Consider the following 26,735-nt stretch of genomic DNA (forward strand, 5'->3'; position numbering starts at 1 on the left):
TGAATCCAATGGATCCATCACAGCCTGATGCCCGCTGTCAACTCCACCAACCTCTTCTTCCTTTGCCCGGTCTGCTCATCTTGTCCAGGCTCCAGATGTGTCTGCCCCTTTGCTCACGGTGAGGAGGGGTCTCCCCATGCCTTTACAGCCCAGTCTCCCGGTTTGGTTGTCCATGTGAGAAAATCTTGGGGCCAGGAAGGACTCTGGAGGTCTCTCTGGTTACCCTGGCATCTCCCGTGCTTCACCCCTGGACACGGTTGGCAGGCTGATGGCAAGACACCCTTTCTCGGGAGAGGACTTCTTACTGGACGGGGGAAGCTGTGTTGTCCATGGTGTGGGGCCAAGCAGGAAGGGTGGAGGCACGGGCAGGAAATTCTGCAGATCAAATGACCCTGTGTGGCCTTGCCCCATGGGTGCCCACTTAGAGAAGATGGCTGTATGTTCATGCTGCACCGAGATAAATGGGTGAGAGAATTCAGTCACTCAGGAGAACTCTGGCTGCCCAAGATCCCATCCGGACGTCCCAGACGACAGGGGTCACTACCATGGTAAACAGCTCCACCCCCTGGTTGACAAGCTCTGGCCCACTGATTTGGGCAGCTCCCTTTGGGTAGGATGAGGCCTTTTGCAGATGGACGGAGAAAAGAGTAGAAGTGGGCAATGTTCCGGAACTCATTCAGCCCGTGCTTCTCTCCGGAGGAGAAAGAACTATGTCATCGAATTAATTTCACGCCTTCCCGTGGTGAGGGAGTTTGGATCCACCTGAATCCGTCCGGTCAGGAAAGCGGGGGCCCCCCGTCTCGCTGTCTCCTCACAGAGCAGAGCGCCCAGCAGAGAGCAAGAGAGCTCCATCCGTCCAGCAGCTGAGTATTACACCTTATCAAGAATTCAGGGCTTCGCTAAAAACTCAGGCACCCTTGAGGTTCCTCTCACAGCGGGAAAATGCATTCAACGATGCTGCCCTTCCACCTTGAAATGATAGAGAATCTGAGCATGGCGGGTCCCGTGGCACAGGGGCTCTTTCCGGCCTTCTGTCGGATTTTGGGTGGAGGGACCTTGGATGGAGAGGGAAGGCACGTAGGAAGGACTATGCTTAGAACAAATGGAGGACTCACGCTCATTCTTTCAGCGAACATCTGTCCCGCAGCCGGCCGGGGCCAGGCTCCGTGACAGGACTGGCCGTGGACGCCGTGTAAGGCACAGCGCAGGCCTTCAGAGTGCCCACCACCTCTTGGCAGAGGCGCGTGAACAGACCAAAGAACCCCCGGTGGGGGGAGCGGTGGTAAGGAGTTCCGGGAAGCCTGTGGTACCAATGGGTCCCACCAACTCCTCTGTTTACACACCTACTTAGAGACCATGATCGCCAGCATCGATGACGCGGAGGAGAGCAGAGCGTGAAGGACTGGCATGTTTCATCAGCACGGTAGATGGCCACACGGGGACAGCCTGCCCTAGGTCTCCCTTCTGCGCTAGAAGTTCATGTCTATTGGTACAAAGTCGAGTGAGCGAGGGAATCCCCTGCAGTCTTGTTGGATACAGTTGCTGGATTCCGTCCCCCAGAATCCCGGACTCAGGAGGCCCGGGGTAGGGCCGGAGGAATTGCATTTCCGACCAGTTCCCGGGTGCCGTTGGTGCTGCTGGTCCAGGAAACCCACTTTAGAGCCGCTGCGTTAGACTAGTTCAGGATCTTCCCGCCTGAAGAGAACCACGCCTCCTGAGGCACCCGAAGCGGGTCAGTCTGTCAAACCTTCGACTTGGGCTCAAGTCGCGATCTCGCAGTTTGTGAGTTCCAGCCCCACATCGGGTTCCGCACCGACAGCGGGGAGCCTGCTTTGGATTCTCTCTCTCTTCCACTCTCTCTCTCTTTCTCAAAATAAACTTAAAAGAGACAGAGAGAGAGCGCCATGCTTCCTGAGCAAGAGTAATCTGCACCCACAAATCCACAAAGCGGCACCTGAGGAATGGCCCAAGGAACTGCAGGTGGGAGATCATAGATACCCACAGCTGCAGATGCTCAGCAAAAGCCCCACAGCCAACCCGGCACTGAGTCTCTGAGTCACTGAGACATCCCACCTGGTCTCTTCTGCAGGTCCTACATTTCCTCATTCACTGATAGGTAAACAGAAACACCAGCAACGGTAGCATGGGATTAATTACAATGCGGCATGCCTAAGGAAAAGCATAGAGAGGAGGAGCGTGCCTGCAAAGTGCGTCAGGGAAGAATTGTAGGAGATGCCTGTTTGATGTTCTTTAATATTTTAATCTTTAAAAGCAACGCGAGAGATGTTGGATCAACTAAAAAAAAAAAAAAGCAACAATAACAGCCTGGGCACAAAGGGAATGAACTAAAATAATGACCGCGGAAGGAATCAAATGACACTGCAGAATTAACACCTTCAACCGCAGGTCCGTAGGAGCGGAATTAACAATGGGGGGAGAGGGGAAGCAGTGATGTGAAATACAAAGCAAAGAGATGAAAATGATCAGAGAAGAGGTGAAAAGGACAGAAACAATGGGGAGAGACTTTAGAACAATTTGTGTTCCCGGAAGGGACCTATTCATAGAACAGGAGAAAGACAGCAGTCAAAGTCCTTGTCACGAAACAGCAGGAGGCAGAAACTGACATTAGTGTAAATATGAAACGCCCCCTCACAAAACCCCAGCCCAGATCAATGCCAAACGTGTAACTTGGGGCATCTGGCTGGCTCAGTTGGTGGAGCCTATGACTCTTGATCTTGGGGTTGTGAGTTTGAGCCCCACGTTGGGTGCAGAGATAAACTAAAAATAAAATCTTAGGGGTGCCTGGGTCACTTGAGCATCAGACTCTTGATTTCAGTGCAGGTCATAATCCCAGGGTTGTGGGATCGAGCCCCACGTTGGGCTGAGCATTGAGCCTGCCTGAGATTCTCTCTCTCTCTCAAAAAATAATAATGATAATAATTAAAAAATAAAATCTTAAAGATAAAAATAAATAAATACCAATCATATAACAACACAGCACGGAAAACATTTTTGAAATGTCATAATGCAATATTCCTACTAGAGTCCAGGAAGAAGAAAGAAATGATCATCCAAGTAAAAATGCAGGCCACTATCTGACCTCTTTGCTCCTCCCTCACATTAAACAATAGAAGATCTGGAGAAGTTTCGAGGGCGCTTTGAGGAGATTTGTGGGATTCTAGAATTTTATACCAAGCTGAGTTTTCTGTCATAGGAGATGGTGGGAGCAAAGTATCAGATTATAAGAACTCAGAAAAGGTAGTGTTCACAAATGCTTCAGTATCAAACTATTTTCAAAAATTCTCTTAGCAGATATTTGGATGAAAGTCAGGTACTCAGCATTGGGACAGTCGTAGAAAAATGGAAACGAGCATGGAAATCAATTAAATACAATGAGGTAGCAGAAAGCTGTTATAAATTTTGTTGTAAAATTAAATGCAGAAGCCAAATACTATTCTAGAAAAATGCACATGGTAGGAAATGTGTCATAGTAAATTTCCAATTAAACTTAGCAAGGCTATAAAGTGGTGGGTAAGAGGTCAGAAATAAAGGTATTATAAACTTTCTTATCATATGCAAGCAAAGATGAGAAAATGCAATTTAATTTCCTGAATTTGATAATATAAGAAATCATGGCCTAAGCAATGCATTTGATAAATAGAAAGATATCCACCGGTATAATCAAAACAGAACAACTATAGGTTTGGGGTTTTATTTTATTTTTTATGTTTTGCAAAAGACAAAAAGCAAGGAAACCATAGAGAAAGCAGAGGATGAAATAAAAGTCCAGCCAAACATGTTTATTACAATATAAAAATGGAATTAGCCTCCACCATTGAAAAGCAAAGAATCTCAGGTTGGATTTTTTTTTTTTTTTTAATTTTTTCTTTCAGGTTAGATTTTTTTTTTTTTTTTTTTTTTTTTAAATCCGGGGCACCTGGGTGGCTCAGTCGGTTAAGCATCCGGCTTTGGCTCAGGTCATGATCTCCCAGTTCGTGAGTTTGAGCCCTGCATTGGGTTCTCTTCTGACAGGTCAGAGCCTGGACCTTGCTTCGGATTCTGTGTCTCGCTCTCTCTCTCTCTCTGCCCCTACCCTGCTCACTCTCTCTCTCTCTCTCAAAAATAAACATTTTTAAAAAATCCATGCTGAGAACATGGAGTCTTCCTGGGATTCTCCCTCTCCCTCCCTCTAGCTCTCTCTCTAGCTCTCTCTCTGTCTCCTCCACTCATGCACTCTCTCTCTTAAAATAAATAAACTTTTTGTTTTAAAAAGAACCTAAAAGGAGACAAAGATTTAGCAGAAAATCGATTCCAAAAGAAAACCGGTGCAGCAATATTGATGTAAAAACGTTTTTTTTTTTTCAAATAGAAGGCACTTAATTTTTTTTTTGAATTATTTTTGGATAACATATGCCTGATAAATTTAGTATCATTTGACACCACAGGTGATTTTGAAAAATAATTTGATATATCTTGAAACTTTAGGCTCCTAGCTTTTGGTTTTGGGTTTAAATTTTTATTTCTTTAATTCCAGCATAATTAACATGCAGTGTTATATTAGGTGCAGATGTACAATATAGTGATTCAACAGTTCTATACATGGCTCAGTGCTCGTCATGACGAACACTCTTTAATCCCCTTTACCTATTCCACCCATCCCCCACCCACCTCCCCTCCGGCAACCATCAGTTTGTTCTCTCCATATTTAAGAGTCTGAGGTGGGTTGTTGTTGTTGTTTGTTTTTTTTTTTTATTAGTCTCTTTTTGACACCTGCATATGTTTTTAATGACTGATTGTGTGTATTGATTAAAGGTATACTGCAGTCCCGTACCCAATCCCAGTGTGTGTGTGGGTTTTTTCCTCACACTACCAAGCAATTGTCCAACACCAGCTGGGGGTCCTGTAATTCAACCCCATGCTGACCATCTACCTGGAGACAGTATCAGATTCCGGAAGCTAAGGGCTCAATCCCGAAAGACTGCCCTCCACTTGAGTTGCCAATTGCAAATCCAGTCCTTCTGGAACCCGTCCTTCTGACTGGCAGGCTATGAATCAAAAGTCCCTGGGACACCCTTCCTTTGGGTTCTGTTAATTCGCTAGAGCATCTCACAAAACTCAGAAAACCAGTTTACTCACTAGACTGCTGGTTTATCGCAAAGGATACTGAACGATACAAATCAATGGCCAGATAAAGAGATACATAGGGTGAGATCCCAAACAAAGGAACTGATGTCCTCATGGAGTTTGGGTCCTGACCCAATGGCACAGGAAAGTGTCACTAACCTAGAAGCTCTCTAAAATCCCTCCCTTTTGGGAGGCTTCACAATCTAGGCACAATTGATTAAAAAACATTGGACACTGGTGACTGAGTCAACCTCCAGCCCCTCTCCTCCCTGGAAATCCGGGGGTGGAACTGAAAGTTACAAACCATCTGTGCAGGATTGGTTCCCTTGGCCACCTGCTCCCCCGTCTTACAGAGACTTCCAAAAGTCACCTCATTAACATAAACCCAGTTGGAGTTGAAAGGGGCTTGGGAATAACCAGACCCCCATTTATGGCCAAAGGCAATTGCAGGAACTGAGGACCAGAGACCAAATATTTTACCAAAAGATGCTTCCGTTGCTCTTATCACTTTGGAGATTCCAAGGGTTTGGGGCGCTGTGGGGGAGGAACCAGGAACAAAAAAATGGAAGACCAAAATATACATTTATTACAAATCACGGTGTCACTGCCCATTCTGTAATGGATGGAGGCTGTAACCTGTTTATCTTGATGTCCTCCCAGTGCCTTTCCTGGGCTTTTTCACACTCCATACGGTCTTCCCGGGTGTTGACATCCTTTCTGATGACTTTTATTATCATCTGTAGGCAAGTGACTTTCAAAGCTGTATCATTAGCCCATATCTAGATACGGGCTATTCGTTGGGCTGTCCCTCAGGAACCTCCGATGCTCACATCCAGAATTCAGTTGGTCACCTTTCTCTCTAGGCTCCTTCTTTCTGTGCCCCCATCCGGCTGAACGTAAAGCACGGGCGTCATCCTGATTGGCTCGTTCTCCTTCACACTCCACACACAGTGAATCATTGAGTCCTGCCCATCACGCTCTCGCGTGGTTTGCGGTTCTGTCACCACGGCCCCGCTGCTAAAGAGGGATCGAAGAAGACAACTTGGGTGATAAAAGCAAATGTTTACACTTCATGAAGCGGACAGTTTGCATTCGGAGGACTGCAAAGTGGGGCGGAAGGCCGGAGGCTTTTACAGGATAAGGAATAAAGAATAAGGATGAGACAAAGAGAAAATATCTGATTGGCTGGGGCCCCACAGTCTTCCTTGTGTTGGGGTGAGGAGGCCCAGCGCTGGCTTGGTGTTTGGGAATCGACTCACTGCATGCTTCTGGTGGAGAGGAGCATTTACAAGGACACAACGGTTATCTAAGCTTTGGTGTGCTGATGTGGCACCTCGGGCCGGAACGGCTCCCTCCTGGGCCTGGAAAGTTACGTGAAGACCGCCATGCTTTCTAAAGCTGTTGCTTTAATAGTCTCTTGTCTGGTCCTCTTGCCCCTTGTCCACGGAGGAGAATTTTTCTCAAGCCCAAACCTGAGGAAGTAATTTCTCCGGCGAAAATCTTTGAATGGCACCCCATTCTACCCAAAAGATAAAAGCCAACCTCCATTCCTTAAAACATTAAACCTAGAATTACCATATGATTCAGCACTTTCGCTTCTGGGTGGCATATACCCAAGAAAACTGCGAGCAGGGGCAAGATCAGATATTTGCAGGCCCACAGCAGCGTGGATAAACCCAAGTGAAATTAGGTAGCCATAAAAGGACAAGACTGTATGATTCTACTTCTATGAGAATCATAGAAGATTCTCTTAGACTCCTGTTAGAAGAATCTATTAGACTCCTGTTAGACTTTTTCTTTTTTCTTTCTTTTTTCTTCCTTTCGTCCTTCCTTTCTTCCTTCCTTCCTTTCTTTCTCTCTCTCTCTCTCTCTGTTTCTTTCTTTCTCTCTCTCTTTCTCTCTCTTTCTTTCTTTTGAGAGGGAGAGCACAGGCAGGGGAGGGACAGAGAGAGCAGGAGAGACAGAATGTTAAGCAGGCTCCACACTCAGCACAGAGTCCAACATGGGGCTTGATCCCACGACCCTGAGATCATGACCTGAGCCAAAATCAAGAGTTGGATGCTCAACCGACTGTTGAGCCCCGCATGTTAGACTCTCTACGGAAAGTAGAATGGTGGGTTCCGGGGGGGGGGGGAGGGTAGCAGAGAGGGGCAATGGAGAGATGGCATTTCATGACATGGGGTTCCAGCTGAGGAACATGGGAAAAGTTCTGGAGATGGATGGTGGTAATAATTACACAATGATGGGAATGTACTTCATGTCACAGAATCGTATACTTGAAAATGGATGAAATGGCGGGGCGCCTGGGTGGCGCAGTCGGTGAAGCGTCCGACTTCGGCTCAGGTCACGATCTCGCGGTCCGTGAGTTCGAGCCCCGCGTCGGGCTCTGGGCTGATGGCTCGGAGCCTGGAGCCTGCTTCCGATTCTGTGTCTCCCTCTCTCTCTGCCCCTCCCCCATGCACGCTCGGTCTCTCTCTGTCCCAAAAATAAATAAACGTTAAAAAAAAAATTAAAAAAAAAAAAGAAAATGGATGAAACGGTAAATTTGTGCTTATGTATATTTTACCACAATAAGAAAAAAAAAGTGAAAACAAACAAAAAGCAACCAAGTCCCTCACTGGAGCACACAAGACCTTCACTGATTAGCACCCTCCCCACGGCTCTCCCTGCATCCTCCACCCCTGTCTCCTGCTCCCAGACCCCAGAAGACCTCAACCTATGGCCATTCAAGGACTATGTCAGCTTTCACACCCTAGGTCTTGGTAGAGCCATGACGTGTGGCCACCATGGCTTCCCTTTGCCTGTCTCCCATGCCCACTCACCCAGCAAACGTCTGTAGGTCTCCGGTTGCAGCCCCGTCCTCCAGAAAGCCCTCTAGAACCCACTGCCTTTCCCAAGGGTTCCCAAGCCATCCTGTGCTTCCCCTGGCTTGGCTAATAACACACTGGATTAAAATTACTTATTGGCTTGTCTTTTGAGAGCAAGATTCATGTCCTGTTCACCTTTGCATCTCCATCAGTGTCTGGCATCGAGTCAGCCTCAATAACTATTTGTTGGATTAGGAAATCAATCTTTCTGCACTAAGGAATGGCCTCATTTAAGAAATATTAGGACTTTGAGATATAACTCCCTTCACAGACTTTAATGTGTTACTTACGGTCTTTGACAAATCAAGTAGTCCCCAGAAAATAAGGTTATAGGAGATAGCAGATTAGAATTGTAAGGCTACGTAATATAATTAATGGAGATAAATATGATTGTGCAATTGACCCTGCAGAGATATCATAATAGAAAACTCCTTATGTTCCTGAAAAATAACAGATGTACTGGCTGCATTCTTTAGCCATGATCTAGTAAAACCAGAATGAAACAACAAAAACCAAACCCAGGAGAAAGAAAAACAAGTAGGATTGTAAGTAAACAATGGGACGTAAGAAGTCCTGAGAGGGGCACCCTGGTGGCCCAGTTGGTTGGGCATCTGACTTCGGCTCGGGTCATGATTTCATCGTTCGTGGGTTCGAGCCCCGCGTCGGGCTCTGTGCCGACAGCCCGGAGCCCGCTTCGGGTTCTGTGTCTCCCTCTCTCTCTCTGCCCCTCCCCTGCTCGTGCTCTGTTTCGCTGTCTCTCAAAAAGAAATAAATATTTAAAAAATATTTTTTTAAAGTACTGAGAGAAACTTAAAACTGCAGCACTATTGAGTATAGTTGCCTGCTGATCTTTTGGCCGGTTTTCTGGAAAAAAAAAAAAAAAGCACATCATTCCAAAATTGACTCAAGTAAAATTAAAAAGCTCAGGGACTAATGATCTTGGAAGGAATCCTTGTTGGCACGATGTTTGACAGTGATGCCTTTCAAACTTGCAAAAGAGATCTATTCTGACAACATAGGAAACTTGGAATCCTACTTAATTAATTTTGTTTAAATATTAGTATACTATTATTAAAAGATGACCCAGATAGGTGAATGAAAGGAAAATGGAGATTTCTGGAATCTGCATCTTGCCTTGACTTTGTCAGACTCTGGCTGATTCTTTTCACCTAATTTCTGATTTTCAGCAGAGTCTCAGCTGGATTTCTCCGGCTCCTCCGGTCCTTCCTCCGGCCTTCCAGGAAATTCTTACTCATTTTCTCAGAGTCTCTTTGATTTTGTCACTCTCAGTCTCTGATCACGGCACGGTGGATGGCGTGCCCAAATTTTCTCATCTGTGACGTCCGTCACCCTCCTCCTGCATCTCGCCGACCTTCTGGGAGCACCCAGACTAGCAACCACGTGCTCCCATATCAAATCTAAAGGACTCTTTAGACCGCGAGTCAACCCTAGGTGCGTCTCCTAATTCACTCCATAGTCACTAAACTGTGATGCCGGAGACAAATCCACTTTACACACCCACCCCAGTTGTTCTTACTTATATAAACGGCTTTGAACTTGAGTCATTTCGATTTCCGGCAAACTTGAGTCATTTCGATTCAGATCATTTAGATTTAAATCATTTCGATTTCCGGCAAATGTCAAACCCCCTTTCATTTGTTAGAAGAAGGGCATATTTCAAGCAAGGTAATGACTGCTTTACCAAGAAAGCCGGGAAAGAAAAAGGTCGAGAACTTTCTTTCACCGTGATCCACATTAAATTAAAACATTTCTGTACGCATTCTTGGGTGAGTTATACTGCAGAGACCCCAAAGTCTTAGTGGCCAACATAAGGGTTTATTTCTCTCGAATCGCATGCCCTTTGTGGGTTAGTTCCACGTCGTATTCATTCCAGGAGCCACGGTGCAGGAGCAGCCCCTACTTGGTACAAGTGTTTTTGTGACAGAAGGAAAAAGGAAATAGCAGAACACAAGACGGCTTTGAGACTTCTCTTTGGACACCCATCACTTTCATATATGGCTTTCACTGGCATTTAATTGGCCCAAGCCTGACATCAATGGGCCAATGGGCAGGGAGAGATGATCCTCTCACAGGGAGGGGGAAAAACCGTTAGAAACAATAAAACCTGTTACAGCCCACACCCTTGCTCACAAATATTCATTTTCCTCCCTTTAGCCACAAAATAGACTCATCCCTACCCAAGGGAAACACTCAAAAATCCCATCCAATTACAATACGTAAGACTCAAGATCTAGGGACAGCTGGGTGGCTCAGTTGGTTAAGCGTTCGACTCTGGATTTCGGCTTAAGTCACGATCTGAAGTTTGTGGGATCAAGCCCCACATCAGTCTCTGCACTGACAGTGTGGAGTCTGCTTGGGATTCTCTCTCCCTCTCCCTCTCTCTCTGCCTGTCTCTGTCTCTCAATAAATAAAATAAATGAACAAAAAGACTCAAGATCTAGACCCTGATGATATACACTAAATCTGGGTATGGCTCCTCCTGATCTGGAGATATATGGATTAAAAAAACAAATCCCTCTCCCCTCGCCCCCAACACACTCAACATATAAGGGTGGAACAGACTCGGGTTAACCACCCAAAACAATCCCATCCAGAAAGAAAGAAGAAAACAATGGAAGACACATAGCGGTCAAAAGCTTAGAGCAATTCTAAAATCTTGTCGTACAGACTTTGGGGTGAGGAATATTCCTTGATTAGATCCTGGTTCTGCTTCCTGAAAACTGCTCTTGATTTCACTGAATGATGTCAAGAATGATTCCCAGCTTCACCATCTGGGAGACCTTCTGCCCTTTTCCACTAGTCTCCTTCCCTCCTGATGAGGGCCTTGGAATACACCTTGCTTTGGGCCTGTGTCACTTATTCTCCTAATGGCTTGTGCCCATAAAAGGTTGGGAGCCCAAAGATCATTTTATGTTTTGAGTAGTGATAGAGCCTTTTAATCCCATGCTGTTGGTTCTTGCCCAGTAGAGCTCTCTCAAAAACTTCGTCTTTCTTTTTTTTTTAAATCTTGATTTCAATTGTATTTTGCTAATAGCCACAGCCACAATTATTTTGAGACATAACTCTCTCTAAACCTAATAACCAATTTCCTTGGAGAGTCACTTAGCATTTCCAGAGGTTTTAATAAGGACCACTTTGATTTGTTTTGTAATTTATAACATTTCTCAATTTTATCTCTTCTTGGTTGAAGATGAAAAACAGTTTCTTCTTTCCATTCTGCAAGACCAGGAATTTCTGAGTGGTCTCCGTTCCTGGCTTGTTCTTTCCTGAGCTCATCTCTCTCTCCTGTTTTGTTTTGTTTCCTTTTTTAAAAAAATTAAGATATAATTGACATGTAACATTACATTAGCTTCCTATGTGTATGATAATGATGGGATATTTGTATATATTGCAAAATAATCACCACAATCATCTTTTTAAGTGTATTTCTTTATTTTGAGAGAGAGAGAATGATTATGAGGAGGGGAGGGGCGGGGGGGGAGCGAGAGAGAGAGAGAGAGAGAGAGAGAATCTCAAGCAGGCTCCGTGCTGTCAGCACAGACAGCATTCCACTGTCTGTACCTACCACATCTTCTTTATCCATTCATCAGTAGATGGACATTTGGGCTCTTTCCTTCCTTTGGCTGTTGTTGATAGGGCTGCTGTGAACACGGGGGTGCGCGTGCCCCTTCGAATCAGCATTCTGTTACCCCTTGGGTAAATACCCAGCAGCGCAATTGCTGGGTCATAAGGTGGTTCTATTTTTTAATATCTTGAGGAGCCTCCATACTGTTTTCCAGAGGGGCTGCACCAGTTTGCCTTCCCGCCAGCACCTGGGATCCCCCAAAGGGATCCTCTTTCTCCGCGTCCTCGCCAGCACCTGTCGTTGCCTGAGTCGCTAATGTTAGGAGCCCACCTCTTTCTGGTTTCACCCTGTCCGTTACCGCCAGTTGCAACCATGCTGTTCCTCAGACTGATTACCTAAGGCCACAAACTCCCCCCACATATACCTGTCCTTCAAATCATCACAGGCAATGCCGCAACCGAGTGTCATGCTTCTGCATAACATCCGTGGGTCTTTATCTTTCCAGCCTCCAATCACGTGTTTCTCATTTCCCACCCCTTGGCCCTGGAACATGGTGTTTTCGAATGTTTGTTACGGTAGCCTCTGACCTCTGTGCGTGGTTGTATTTTTTTTAATAGAAATTTTTTTGTATTATTTTTTAAATATGTTTTGTATGATGTGTATAATCTCGGTATCGTTGACTTAAACCCAGTTAGCAAACAAGCCTGAAATGCCTACGGCTGGTAACAATGAAGGGCGTTTCGTACTCGTCTTCCTTTTCCTTAGCGGGGTGTCTGCAGATCTTCCCCACCTTATCCTTGTTCTGGGGCCCAGACGGAAGGGACAGCCCCCACATGGGGCATGCCATTCTCATGGCAGAGGAGAAAGAGCACATGATGTGGCCTTTAGAGCTTTTAATTGGATGCGGTGGATGTGACTTCTACTCACATTTCATTGGCCAAGGAAGTGACAGGACCACACTTGGTAGAAATGGAGTAGGAGAGTGTAAGACTCTCACGAGGACACGAAGACCATACTGGGGGATGCCACACCTCCCTTTAGCTTTCCTTCCTCATGAAGACGGCGTTGAACCTGGATGTTATCTTGTTAGAACATGATGCGTATCTAAAAAGCAAGACGGGAACGGCCAGCTTCGCAGGAGATACAGAACATCTTTAGAGATGTGTGCATTATCTGAGGTGTGACACAACTTCCAAGCCCGTGAGGTGTGCAGGGCGTGCGGAGGTGACGGCAGATGGCCGGGTGAGTGGGAGGCCAACTAGCAGGTGGCATTTTTTTTTTTTTTCCTCCGGGAGTCTCAACCGAGGGGGCTATGTTGCGCTCACTGTATCCCCAGTAAGTGCCTGCGAGTTCACGAGTATGCTTGAAGCAGAACACGATGGAAAAAGCTGCTCATCTGATATCCTGGAAAGCTGAGCCGAGCTTCCACACGGGAGCTTTGGGCTGTTGGGGCTTGGCAGCCATGCCCCAGGCTGAGTTCTCAGCCCCATGCGCCCAACACCTGCTCATCCCTCTTTATCCCCACAGTTCGACATGCAGAGGATAACTCTGGAGGAGCTGAAGCACATCCTCTACCACGCCTTCCGGGACCACTTGACAATGAAGGACATCGAGAACATCATCATCAACGAGGAGGAGAGCCTGCAGGAGACCTCGGAGAACTGCCAGACAGAGTTCGAAGGAGGTAGGTGCCCCCGATTCCGCCTCCTACCTGGTCTGGGACCGGCCAACACCTTCACACCCTCGCTGTGAAGAGTGAATTTACAGTCGGGGCTGGAGGGCCTTGTCCTGAAGCCAAGAATCCAGGACTGAGGTCGCAAGATCCTTTCCGCAAAGATGCAATAGGTTCTTTTTTCTTTTCTTTTCTTTTTTCTTTTCTTTTCTCTTCTCTTCTCTTCTCTTTTCTTCCTTTCCTTTCCTTTCCTTTCCTTTCCTTTTCTTTTTCCATTTTTCCCCCCAAACCCTGCCTTTTTGCAGGACCTCTAGGGACCCTGTCTTTCCTCCAGTGGTTCTCTCAGGTCTGTGATTAGATGGGCAGCTTTGTGGTACTTTGCCGTTACTTGCCGGGGGGCTGCGTGGAGTGGTACAAACTCCCGCGCCCAACTCGGGTCAAGTCCAGTGGCTAAGTGCGCGACCTTGGCCACCAGGTGTGCCTTCTCTGAGGGCGTACCCTGACCTATAAACATCAGGATAATTACACCTACTTCGCGGGACCCTTAGGAAAGGATTGCCTCTGTGCTCTGCTCCCTGAAGGCACTGGTCAGAAACAGCCCCATTCACAAAAATACTCTCGCGAATTTAACCCTGTACTTACAGAAGAAAGAAGCTTTTCCTGGGGCCAAAATATAGACCCACGAGAGGCCATTTTTCTTGGGCTCATGAAAGAAAAGTTAAGAAAAAAAAACAAAACAAAACCAGCCTACCTGATCCCCTAATCAGTAGAAAGTTCCAGGGAAGCTAAATAATTCAATCCCTCTTTCCAACTCTGAAAATCAGAACTGCTTTAACAACCCTGATGAATAGAAAAAAAAGATTTTTTTAATGACATTAAAACAGGATATCAGGCCCAGCCATCTCTAACTTTTTCAGGGCTGGGATCTCTTAAAGAGGTCTAGCCACTCTTTTCTATTCTTTTTCCCGAACACTTACACAAATCGGGGCACACCGTTGGGAAGCTGTCACATAGCCACCAGGATGGCATTCGCCCTGCCTGGTCTCGGAGCCGACACGTTAGAGCCGGCCGAGTGGGGAGTCTATGCAGAACGGAGTTAGTCCAGGGGGCCACAGTGGTTCATTCGGACCTGGGCCCCCAGGGGTCCTGTCCGGGCCACACCGCTGCATCGTGTGCAGGATTAAAGGCCATGACAGGAAGAGACGCTTCTACTCTGAGGTGATAAGTGCGATTAACTCAAGCCAGGGAGACGGGGAGTGGTGGATAGGGAGGGATTGGGGTAAACTTGAGAGCTGTGCCCCCTTCTGAAGGCATTCAAAAATCTTTCAAAAACGCCGTGTGTGGCAAACAAAACCCGGTTGTGGCCCAGAAGCTGCCCCGGTCGGCCTGCATGTGACACGTGGGCTGGAGCATCAGTGGCCGTATTTGGAGTCGGAGCCACGCAAGACCACACGAGAGCAGGGTGGTCACAGCCAAAGCCACATGTGCAGCAGGACAGGCAGGGGGATCGGGAGGGTGAGCAGGGGCGAGGCAGGCAGAGATGGGAGGAACACCTGAGAAAACAGCAGGCCTGGCCTCCCCCATCCATCTCGACCCAGCTCTTTCCACCCTGATGACAGACTGTGTGTTCAAACAATGGAAGCATCGGGGGCTCCGGCCCCCCACTGTCAGCAAATGCTCTGGAGATGGGGTGGGGAGTATTTCTGGACATCTTGTTTTCCACAAGAGCCTTCGTTTGTGGGTCAGTGTTTTGTTCAGAGAAATGTCACAAGTCTTAGTAATTTGGGAAAGGTCAGACTGCACTGGGAAGGAATCTGAACCCTAAGCAATGTCTTTTTATTATTCAAAAGCTCATATATTAATACACTGAGGGAGAAAGGGTTTCCAAATCGAAGTCTTCCTGGGTCCGCTCTAATTGACTCGTACGTATAACATGGGCAACAGCTACCAACCGTGGGGTTTATTGATACGTTCCAGTTGCTGTGCTGAATGCTTTAAACTTCGTGGCCTTCTCGAATAAGAGAAACATTGCTTTGTAATTAGCACATTGCTTTTTTGAATGCCCTCTGCAACGTGGATTACATAAGCCGTTTTGCTTGTTTTCACATCAGAGGGTTTTTTGGTTTTGTGTTTGTTTTAATATTATGTCAGTGCCGTTTGGCCTGAAAGGCGAGCTCATTGGTTTGTGTTCAGGTTGAAGATTTTTTCCAGTCTCGGAGAGAACTGAAGTCACTGGTGGATATATTTAATGCCCGCAGCCGTCTCCTTGTTCAAGAAAGGGCTGCCCTGACTGTGTATTTGGGCAGAGTTGTCTAGGATGAGGTGATACGCAGGCACTGAGCTCCCCGCTGGTGCCCTAGGACTGGAAGAGTCCGTTTGAGGCCTTGTGGCCGACCTTGACCTCCTCCCTACCCTCCCAGGGAGCTCTTCCCTCCTGCTCTTGTTAAAATTTTGCTGCAGCAAAAAACGAATCAAACCAAACAACTTGGCTGCAGCAGGTAGATACCCACGCTGATCAGCTCAACCTGGAAACCCGGGAGATCCAAGGGGACTGGGAATCTTGCCTTACTTTATGTCAGAGGAAGGAACCAATGAAGAAACAAAAAAGAAACCTAAAAGTGCAGGTCTTTGCCCTGTCTCTGAGCGAGGAAGGATGAGCTGGTCGATGAAACTGATGTGCGGTAGAATGGAAATTTGTTTCTTTTAATTTTTTTAATGCTTATTTATTTTTGAGAGAGAGAGGGAGAGCACAAGTAGGGGAGGGGCAGAGAGAGAGAGAGAGAGTCAGACAGACAGACAGACAGAATCGGAAGCAGGCTCCAGGCTCTGAGCTGTCAGCACAGAGCCCGGCGCGGGGCGCGAGCCCACGAAACTGCAAGATTATGACCTGAGCCGAAGTGGGATGCTCGACCGACTGAGCCACCCGGGCGCCCTGGTAGAATGGAATTTAAAGAGGCGCACCTCAAATAACTCTGAGCTCAGCAAATTGGGGGTCAAGACTGAGATTCCGGAGCGTAGCAGAGGTTTGAAAATGCTGATGTGCACGACCTGACGTGGAACCTGTTAGAGCCGAACAGGAGGCCCTTCCTCAGGCCCTAGCGTCGTTTTACACCAGTGATGATACTTTTCGCTTTTACAAATCTTGGGTCGGAGACTTGTACAAACGTGTTCAGGTTCTGTCCGTTAAGTCAGGAAATCTCGATCGTTCCTTCCACATGAATGGATGTGGGGGGGATGTGGCCCCCTTTGGTGGGAGAGGTTTATGTTTTTCTTTTTCTCCTTTTAGTTTTCCCTTTGGCTTGATTTTGTTGTCTTTACCCGTTTGGTTCTTAGGCCAACACAAACCACAGATACGCGTGCACGCACAGACATCCACAGGGCCCCTCACGCGTTCTAATCTGCCTTACCGTTACGGAAGATAGGGCTCCGTGATCATAAGGAGGCAGGAATGTTTCCATCTTCTCCCAGGGGAAGGACAAGAGGTACTAGGATGAGATTCCAAGGTACACAGAAGGACAGCTTTCTTGACTTGTCTTCAGGAAACCCTTGAGTTGGGGGTTCGTGTCATGTGTAGAACCCATTTTCCTGGAGCACCAGAAGAAGTCATCTACAGAAGCCCTTATTAAGGCCGGGAAGAGACCAGAAGAATCTAATACAAGGGTTCTGAAGTGGACCTTTCCTTTATTCACACCTGGCTTCCAGATGAGAAATCATTCAGATTGAGTCAAACACCGGACCAAGTGTCACCCACCGTGCTGGGTGCTTTGGGCATGAGGTCATTGAATCGCACTGAATTCAGGGGCTTTCCGGCAAAACCCATCAGCTGGCCGTCTATCCAGCCCCCGGTCCAAAGAGAATCCTCAACTCAAAGTATGCCTTTCAAGTGTTCCCGACGCCCCAGATCTTTTTGAATTCCCTCATTAAGATCAATTATGTTCAATGTTCTGAGCTGTCAGTTTTCAATATGTGTGTTCTAACTATTTGGAAAAATAAATAGGTCAGCATTCACCGAAATGGGCTAGTTACCCGACTATGTGCCTACCCGCAATGCCCACTCACCGTCCGGGCTACGTGAGAGGTTTAAGACGTTTTGCTTCCGTGTGATTCCTTTATAATCACCAGACATTTCGCCTTTGGGGAACAGAAGCCCAGTGACGCTGAGAGACAGATTCTTGTCTCACTATTTGGTTCCAGTTGCTGACACATGTGGAATCGAGTGGTCCTGTGGTTGAATCATCTAGTTGCCTGTCACCGGATCCTTATTAAGGGTTCACCTAACAAATTATATTATACATATTAAGTTTGATTTACCGCTTCTAATGTGTTTACTGCTTCCTCCATATCGATACAGTCCAGGAGGAAAGGGACGGGAGGGAACTGCCTGGCGTGGCAGCCAGGGGCCGGTCACCTGTTAACACGAGCAACTCACCTGTCAGCGTGTCCTGGGAGAGAAGTTCTGTGGCCCCTCTGGTACAGATGAGGAAACCGAGGCTCAGCAGACTGGTGTCGCTCGTCCAACGTCAAATACCGGGGACGGGTGTGAACCCGGGGCTATCTGACAAGGCCCTGCCCCTTCATTTGTTCCTCTGGCTCCCTTTAGCCAGACACAGGCGGCTCAGGCCCCCTTACGGAAGGGCATTTCATCGTCACTCGTTTTTCATGTCATCGCCAGGAAAGTCATATTATATTTGGAAGTTGAGTAGAAGGCGCGGCAAGACTGTGTGTGAGCCCTTTCAAGACACATCCCCCAAATGTTGTCCCTAAATGGAATACCAGCTGTCAGATTTTTCTAGACATTCTGACAACACGCGCGGCAGAAGGAAGTAAAGCGAAATCATCAACGGGGGGGAGAAATCGTTTCTGTGAAAGGCATATGGCAGAGCTGTCCTGCGCCATCCAGTGCCTCGGGATGACGGACGAGAGAAATAAATGTCAAAGGAGGGGACGCGGGCCGGGTAGCTCCCTAGCTCCCAAAGCATCACTGCGCAGACATGCGGGTTACATGCCCACCCCTGGCTGGACTAGATATGTGACCCTGCGTAAGTTCTCTAGAAACTCTCAGCCTTCTCTTCTTCACCTCTGCAATGCAAAGATCGGACAATGACGGTCACGTCCAGCTTCAACAATTTCTGCCTCAGCGGAAGGTCAGAAAGAATTTGCAGCCAAATCTAAGGTCTCCAGGCCAGCCATCCCCGCTGAAGCTGCAGAATTCCTATTGGGATGTCAAATGCACACCCAGATGGGGAGCCTTGTCCCATCACCTGGCCGTGCACGTTGGGTATTTCAGGCCCGTCCAAATGAAAAGGGCATAACACGTCTCCTACACCATCTGCTCTCGGTTTGCCCGGTGCCACGAATTTCCTTAAATAAAACCTGTTCTCTGCGGGTGGAGGTTAAGGTGGAGCGGAGGGTCCGTGGCAGGTGGTGAGACAGGACACAGTTTTCAGAGAGATTTGGGACTTCAGACAGAAAGGGATTTTTTTTCTTCTATTTGGGAATCCTTCACAGCAGTCCGGCAGGAAAGTTTTCTGGAGCCACGAGTGAGGAGTGATGAGATTCTGAGACACGGGGTAGACAGCTGGAGGACTGGTTTTGATTAGTACGCCTGGTCGTTGAGGACTCCAACTCTGCACTCTGGACAGGCCTGGCTGAAAATCCTGCTTTGTCCTGTCTGCGGTCACTTGCCTGAGACACTTGCATACATAGTAAGAGCCTAATGTTCTTCATCCGTGAAATGGGAATCACACAATGACTGCCTCGTGTGGCTGGGACATGAAGTGACACATGAGATTATTTTGTATAAGGCTGAACACATGAGTGAGCACTCGAAACAGACAACGAAACAGAACGAGCTCATCCCTAGCCCCAGGTCTGTTCTCCTGATTTGATTTTTTTTTTTTCCCGGAGACGTCGTGCGTCCCCACTGCTAGAATGCCACATCGTCTTTGAAGGATGGCACAGGGACCAAAGGTGCAGGGTTTGAACATTCTTCTTGACACCTTCACTCCTAAAGTCAAGTCGATGCCAACATCGGAGGTGCCAAAAGTACCAGTCAGGACTCTTGGTTTTAAGTAGCAGCAACTCAACCCAGACGCCCTTAAACTAAAAAATATTGGCAAAGGGATGAACTTTGGCTGACCTGGATCGAAAGAGCTCAAGCGACATTCCCTCGTCCTCCCAACCCCCCGTCTGTCACTGTCTCATTCCCAGTCTCTGTCCTTCTTTCCTCTCTGTTGGCTTCGTTCTTGGGCAGGCTGTCTCTCCCTGAAGTGACAAGATTCTCTCCCTGAAGATTCACCTCCATTCCAAGAAGGGGCTCCCATCAATCCTGCTTGGCCCACATGCCTAACCCTGAACCCAGCCAAGAGCTTGGCACACTCTACTTGGCCAGTCTGGTTTGCTGCAGGGGGAAGGTGGAGCCCTGGACCAAGAGTTCAATCAGTCTGAAGACTGAGCTACAGATCCCCAAACCAAAAGATGAATTATGTTCCCAGAAGAGGAAGGTCTGTCGGAAGGGCCAGAACAACACCTGGCCACCTCACCAAGGGTCCACGGTGGAACCCTCCAAGCAAGACCTGGCCGTCCGATGGCTAGAAACCTGAGGATTTTATGGTAGAGAAGGAGCCAGAAGGGTGGCCCTTCTTCCCCTTAACAGGTATCATAAAACATGGCACTGCTATTCGACCACATCATCTATCTCTGCAGGTCTTACCTGGGGTACCTGAGCATTCTTGGTCTCACTGATGTATAGAAAATTCACTTTCAGGGGCACCTGGGTGGCTCAGTCGGTTGAGCGTCCGACTTCGGCTCAGGTCATGATCTCGTAGTTCGTGAGTTCGTGTCCCGTGTCGGGCTCTGTGCTGACAGTTCGGAGCCTGGAGCCCGCTTCGGATTCCGGGTCTCCCTCTCTCTCTGCCCCTCTCCCGCTCGTGCTCGCTCCCTCGCTCTCTCGGTCTCTCAAGAGTAACTAAAAATATTTTTTTAAAAATGACAAAAAAAGAATATTCACTTTCAGGAGCTCTTAATTAGTTCCACTTTAGGCTATGGAAATATTCAGTTTCATAAAATCATAAAATGTGAGACCTGGAAGGATCACAGAGCAGTAATAGCTCCCAGACTTGGTAGTTCTGGCTCATTGTGAGAATCACCTAAGATGGGTTTTGTATTGTTTTGTTTTTAAACATTCCTGAGCCCCGAACTCCCTGCCAGAAATATCACTTACATAGAGGTCTGTGTGGGGGCAATTAATCAGAATTGTTATGATTCTGGTTCGCCTCATTTGGGAGCCAAAGCCTCCAGACACGCAGCCCCATTTCGAAGAGACTGAGCCAGAGGGATTATGAACCCAATACGTCCAGGGTCACCCAGCCAGTCCGTGGCAAAATCCGTGCAGACTCCAGGAGAAAACTCCTAGAGTCACTGCCTGTCATTTGCCGAGTGGAGCAGTGTGAATCTGTTTTGTTCTTTGTTTTGTTTTGAATGTTTATTATTTGAGAAAGAGACAGAGAGCAAGCAGGGGAGGGGCAGAGGGAAAGAGAGAGCGAGACACAGAATCCAAAGCAGGCTCCAGGCTCTGAGCTGTCAGCGCAGAGCCCGACACGGGGCTCGAACCCACAGACCGCGAGATCATGACCTGAGCTGAAGTCGGCCGCCCAACCAACCGAGCCACCCAGGCGTCCCTAAATCTGTTAAAATAACAAAGCAAAACCTGTCTGATGCTTGAGCTTACAAACCCAGGTCCTGCCATATAGCATCCAGGAGTCTGTAGGTGTTCAGGACTTGCTACCAAGCTTTCAAGAAAACTGGAGACCCCACTTCTATGTGCTCCTGTGTCAATTTCCCCCCATGCTCCTTCTGGGCTCCTAAGTCAACCACTCTGCTGGAAAGAGAGCTCGGGCCCCATGGGAAGAGAAACACGGAAAAGACTGCCAGCAGCATGATACATTCTTGCCATTTTCCCTGTTCAGTTGCAAGTTCCTCGAAAAGAGTTACCATACGACCCAGAAATTGGACTCCTACCCGGATCTGTACCCAAGGGCGCTGGAAACACGTCCACACAAAAACTTGTATAAGAATGTTCTAGCAGCATTATCCATAATTGCCCAAAACTGGAAACAACCCAAACGTCCATCAGCTGGTGAACGGAGAAACAAAAGGTGGCACAAAGAGAAATAAAGGACCAACACATGTGACAGCATGCATGGGCTGGGCCAAGTTAAAGAAGTAAGAGGCAAAAGGCTACACGTTGTACATTTGCATGTATCTGCTATGCCCGATGCCGGGACGAGGTATCTCCATAGAGACAGAAAGGAGATTAGCGATTGCCAGGGGCTGGGGAGGCGGGAATGAAGGGACGAAGCGTGACTTCTAACGTGTGTGGCGTTTCTTTTTAGGGTGATGAACACATTCTGGAATTGGGTAGTGGATTCTTTCCCAACCTGGTGAATGTACTAAATGCCACTGAACTGTCCACGCTAAAAGGCTGAATGTTACGGTATGGGAATGCCATCTCAATTAAAAATAAGCAAGTATTGACAGACCAGTCCATGGGGCGCCTGGGTGGTTCCGTTGGCTAGGCATCCGACTCTTGGTTTCAGCTCAGGTCGTGATCTCACAGTTCGTGGGCTCGAGCCCCACGCCGGGCTTCGCGCTGCTGGTGCGGAGCCTGCTTGGGATTCTCTCTCTCTCCCTGTCCCTCTCCCTCAAAATAATAAATAAACATTAAAAAAAAAAAAAGAGTCCGATCATTACAAAAATTTAAAGATCAGGCTCTATGAGAGCAAGACATTCAGGAGAAGCCTCCTAGGGAAGAGAGGTTTGGGGTACGCCCAGAAGAAATGAGAGGGAAGGTCAGCGGGCACCCCCAGCAGAGAGAACGGGCGCCAAGCCTTGGACTGCATCGCACAGTCTCGTGTGGGGACGCGTGGGGACCCCTGCTTGCCTGAAACAGAAGCTGCTCGGCAAGGAGGCACAGCGGTCTAGGAGCAGAGGTGGGAAAGGGACAGGAGGTGGTCGGCGGTCCTCCCAGCTGAGCTGAGATGCTGGATGGCACGCGCTTCCCCAGCAAGAAAGCGTTGGCAGAAAGGTCGCGGGAATCCGTGGCGCATACTAAGTGCTGCTTTGGGAAGGTGAGTTTCACCGCAGCCCGGAACGAATTCACCAGGGAAGGGACCACGGCAAAGGTCTGGGAGCACTGCTCGGATGCTCACTCCCGTGCTGGAGGCTGCGGGGAACGGGAGAAAAATGAGCAGACCTTTCCTCCAGCCCTCAGGGGATACAAGGACGTCTTGCACTTCTCTGGCAATTCACAGCTGGGCGTGGCTTTCACTTTTTCTATCCGCTCATTCATCTTTGAGATGATGCTCGACATTAGCAGAACGGTTAGCATCGCCTCCTTGCACAGAGAGAGAAACTGAGGCTCAGAGAGGTTCAGTCGCTTGCCCCGGGGCTGTTCCTGCGCGGTGGTTAAGAGAAGCCCTAGCCCGGAGTCACAGGTCATCCTGGGCTGAGCCGGAGTTCCGCTGGGGAAGCAAACCCTAGACACAGAGTAAAACCCCAAACTGTAGCACAGTGCAAATGTATGAGAGCCGAAGACGGGCCTTGAATTATTATCAACAAACACATTAACCCGGGGCGGGCTGTACCGTCAAGCACATCAGGGGTTTGAAGTGGCTTTTCTTTGGATCTTCCTATCGCTGAGTGTCCTGTCGCTAAGCGAAAGGTCAAGAAGGCAGAGTTTGTGCAGAAGTTTTAAACCCGGGTGTTAGAACCAGACCCTGGCCCAAGCCCCACCTGCGCCATTGGCCAAATGCACTCGGACTCCACCTCGTGGAGCTTCAGAGGCTCCCACCTGTCAAGGGACAGTCACACACCCAGCTCTCACGGGGACGGCCACCATGCAGGTCTGTGATGACACGTGCAGAGCACGCGGCGTGCGCCTGGCCTACTCAGGCGGGGTTCAGTAAGTGAAGGCAAGTTTCGAAAAGGTTTCCGGGGGCGCCCGGGGGGCTCAGTAGGTTAAGTGTCCGACTTCGGCTCAGGTCCCGACGTCACGGTTCGTGAGTTCAAGCCCCGCATCCGGCTCTCCGCTGGCAGCGTGGAGCCCACTTGGGATTCTCTGTCTCCCTTTCTCGGCCCCTCCCCCCCCCCCACATTTTTCTCCCCCTCCCCCTGTCTCGCAAAAAATAAACATTAAAAAAGTTTTTAAAGGTTTACAAAAGAGAATTGGCACTCCGTGGGCACAAACATACCCTAGTACCTTCATATATCCTCACTCTTCACAACAAGGCAGTTTTTACTACTCCCATTTTATAGATGAGGAAATTGAGGCCGGAGGAAGTTTTGCTTGCCCAAGGTCACACAGCCGAGAGCTGGAATAGCTATGATTTAGACTTGGGTCTGGCTCCGAAATCATGACTTGTTTTACTCTGCCACACGATTTATGACAACGTGAGAACTGGACGTCACAGGATTCTCGTGGAGGCACAGAGGCTGAAATGATGATGTTTCAGGGCCACCGAGAGGAGCAAGCTGGGAGTGCCACTCTGCTTATAGGACTTTGGTCTAGACTGGGATTTGCATGGCCTCAAGTACACCCTATTAGGTCTCCAGGCCTCTCCTCCTTCCTTATCTCTCCCCTCCTACTGCTTTGAAGGATTTTCAGATCAAAGGTGCAGCCGCTTTCCTGCGGGATAATCCTGTCGCCTGTAACCTTGTTTTCCGAGTGTCCTTCACAAAGAAGGGCTTCAGCCAAAGATTTCTCCCTCAGCGTAATCACACAATTTTTCTCGGCCTTCGCTAGCCCTCAGGAAGGAAAGGTAGATGACTGCGTTCAGAAGCATGTTTATGCTGAGGAACTTCCCAGAATAAATTAGCCAGCTCTCAGAAAGTGCCAGATACACCACTTTCCCATCCTCCTATTTTCAGCCCTGGTTCTTTCCTTCTTAAACGCCACCTCCTTTTTTCCTTACCGAGGGAGGGCTGGCAGTTTTTTTTTTTTTATATTTGCCCAGTCCTGGGATGGGGGCATCTCGGCACCAAGGAAGTTTTCTTTCTCCGGGTAAGAATTTGTAAGATTCTAAGACCTGGACATGATCAACAAGTTGAGAACGGAACCAAAACTACTTTCAATCACCCAAGGGAAGCAAAAGCCCAGGGGATCCAGGATTAAAGAGAACAAGACAGCACCCAAGAGGGGCACCCGGGTGGCTCAGTCGGTTGAGCGTCCGACTTCGGCTCAGGTCACGACGTCATGGTTTGTGAGTTCGAGCCCCTCGTCGGGCTCTATGCTGCCAGCTCGGAGCCTGGAACCTGCTTTGGATTGTGGGTCTCCCTCTCTCTCTGCCCCTCCCCCGCTCCTGCTCTCTCTCCCTCTCTCAAAAATAAATAAAAACATTAAAACAAAAAAAGACAGCACCTAAGAGTGCAGAAATAATCAACAAGTGTTAGGGGTGGGGGCAGAGCTGCGTCACGGGGCCCTGGGTCTCTGTGAAACGTGGCTTGCTGGAGAAACCCTCCTGATGTAATTTACAGAGGCCCCCTGACAAGCCCCCGACACCCCTTCTCTTAGAGAAAGCTGCATTTGTCTTTGGAAACATCCCCGGCTTCCCACTTCTTCCCTGTGATTTCCAGGGATTTCAGAGGAGCCCCTGAATGTCAAGGGGAAGACGTACTTGAAATTGAATGACTTTTAGGTTCTTGAACGGCATGTGGACCCTACCTTGACCTTTTTCTCTTGCCATGCTTCTTTCGTACAGAGAGATTGCAAGCAATATGAAGGGAAATTGCATTTCTTTCCCCCGCGCCTGCACACACACCTCCTCTCCATGCCATAATCCGATCCCATCCAGAGAAAAACCACTTTCCCTCAGCTGGAGGTTTGCAAAGGTAGAGTATAACGTCCAGCAGAAGGACCTCTTTTCAAAATGGAAGGTAATCTGAAAATGTTCTGCTGTTCTTCTGGCATTGGGTTTCTTTTTTTTTTTTTTTTTTTTAAGTTTATTTATTTGTTTTGAGAGAGAAGGAGAGAGCGTGAGTAGGTGAGGGGCAGAGAGAGAGAGAGGGAGAGAGAGAGAATCCCAAGCAGGCTCCATGCTGTCAGTACAGAGCCCGACGTGGGGCTCGACCTCACAACCATGAGATCATGACCTGAGCCAAAATCAAGAGTCAGGCACTCAACTGACTGAGCCACCCAGGTGCCCCCTGGCATTGGGTTTCTTAACGTCTGAATCTGAAGAACCATCTTCCCCGATACCCCCCACCCTATGTCCCTAACACACACGCGTGCACATGAGCGCACACACACACACACACACACCTGTCAGGTCCCCAGCAACTCAAACTCTATCAAATTTTTTGGCCCCACCTAGTCCTACTGAATCAAAAATTCTGGGGGTGGGGCCTAGCAATTCCCTAATCACCCGAAAAACTTATTAATTCATAAATTCCTGGCCTTCACCCCCAGAGATTTTGATTCGGGAATTCTGCGGTGGGACCCAAGAATTTACATTTACATCAAACTCCCAGATGGTGCTGTTGCCACTGGTCCAGTGAGTAGCTCTGCTGTACACAGCTTCCCAGCTACCTCCAGGGCACAGATTTCTCTCATACGCTAAGTGGTAAACTGTGTGCAAAGATCATGGATGCACAGACAGATGGGGGGGGGAGGGGGTGTAGACTCAAAGAAGGAAAAGAAGTTCTGGTATAGGAAGCAATGCCTGGAAGAGAGATCTGTTCTGCCTCGGCACACTTGACCAAAACTTTACTTTCTGGTAATTTCCATCTCTCTGTCTCTGGTCCATATTACTTTCCCAACTGATGCAGACCTCCCAATGGTTTCTTAAGGGCCTTATAAAAATGCTGTTGCAAGACGTAGCCCAACAAAAGGATGAAAAGAATACAATCCCAAGACCCAAGGGCAGACCCCTGGTGCCGCAGGATGTGGGGGCGGGGACGCCCTGCCTGTGTGAGGTCTGACAGAGCTTTGTGACTCTCTCCTGGGTTCCCACCGGTCCTGTCCACACAGCATGTGGACTTCACCGAAATCACCTGGTTAAACACAGATCACTGGCCCCATCCCTGGAGCTTATGATTCGGTAGACTGGGCGTGGGGTCCAGAATGAGCACCTGCATTTTTAGTAAGCTCCCAGGGATGGGGGTGCCTGGGCGGCTCAGTCGGTTAAGCGTCCGACTTCGGCTCAGGTCATGATTTCGCCCCCACGGTGGGGTCCGTGCTGACAGCTCGGAGCTTGGGGCCTGCTTTGGATCTGTGTCTCCCTCTCTCTCTCTGCTCTTCCCCCGCTCATGTTCTGTCTCTCTCTCCTTCAAAAATAAATAGACATTTAAAAAAAAAATTTTTTTTAAAAAAACCTCCCAGGGATGTGTATGCTGCCTGCCCAGGGACCCCTCCTTAGAACCCCCCTGGCGTGGGTAACTCAAGTAATGCCAGAAGTCATTTAGGGTCATCCCGACCAGCAGCCACCCAAGA

General features: G+C 48.3%; 1 protein-coding gene across 5 annotated transcripts in view; it reads left to right on the forward strand.

Moving 5' to 3' along the window:
• The window catches only part of CALN1 (calneuron 1), a 524,984-nt gene that overhangs the window by 490,419 nt on the left and 7,830 nt on the right, over positions 1–26,735 (forward strand). For all 5 annotated transcript variants that reach the window (XM_053894193.1, XM_053894194.1, XM_053894192.1 and 2 more), the window contains one exon: positions 13,105–13,261. In XM_053894193.1, coding sequence (XP_053750168.1) covers positions 13,105–13,261 — 157 coding nt within the window. The remainder of the gene's footprint in view (positions 1–13,104; positions 13,262–26,735) is intronic.

The sequence above is a fragment of the Panthera pardus genome, unplaced genomic scaffold (assembly GCF_024362965.1).
Source record: "Panthera pardus isolate Hobbes unplaced genomic scaffold, ASM2436296v1 HiC_scaffold_4, whole genome shotgun sequence".
Taxonomy (NCBI): Eukaryota; Metazoa; Chordata; class Mammalia; order Carnivora; family Felidae; genus Panthera; species Panthera pardus.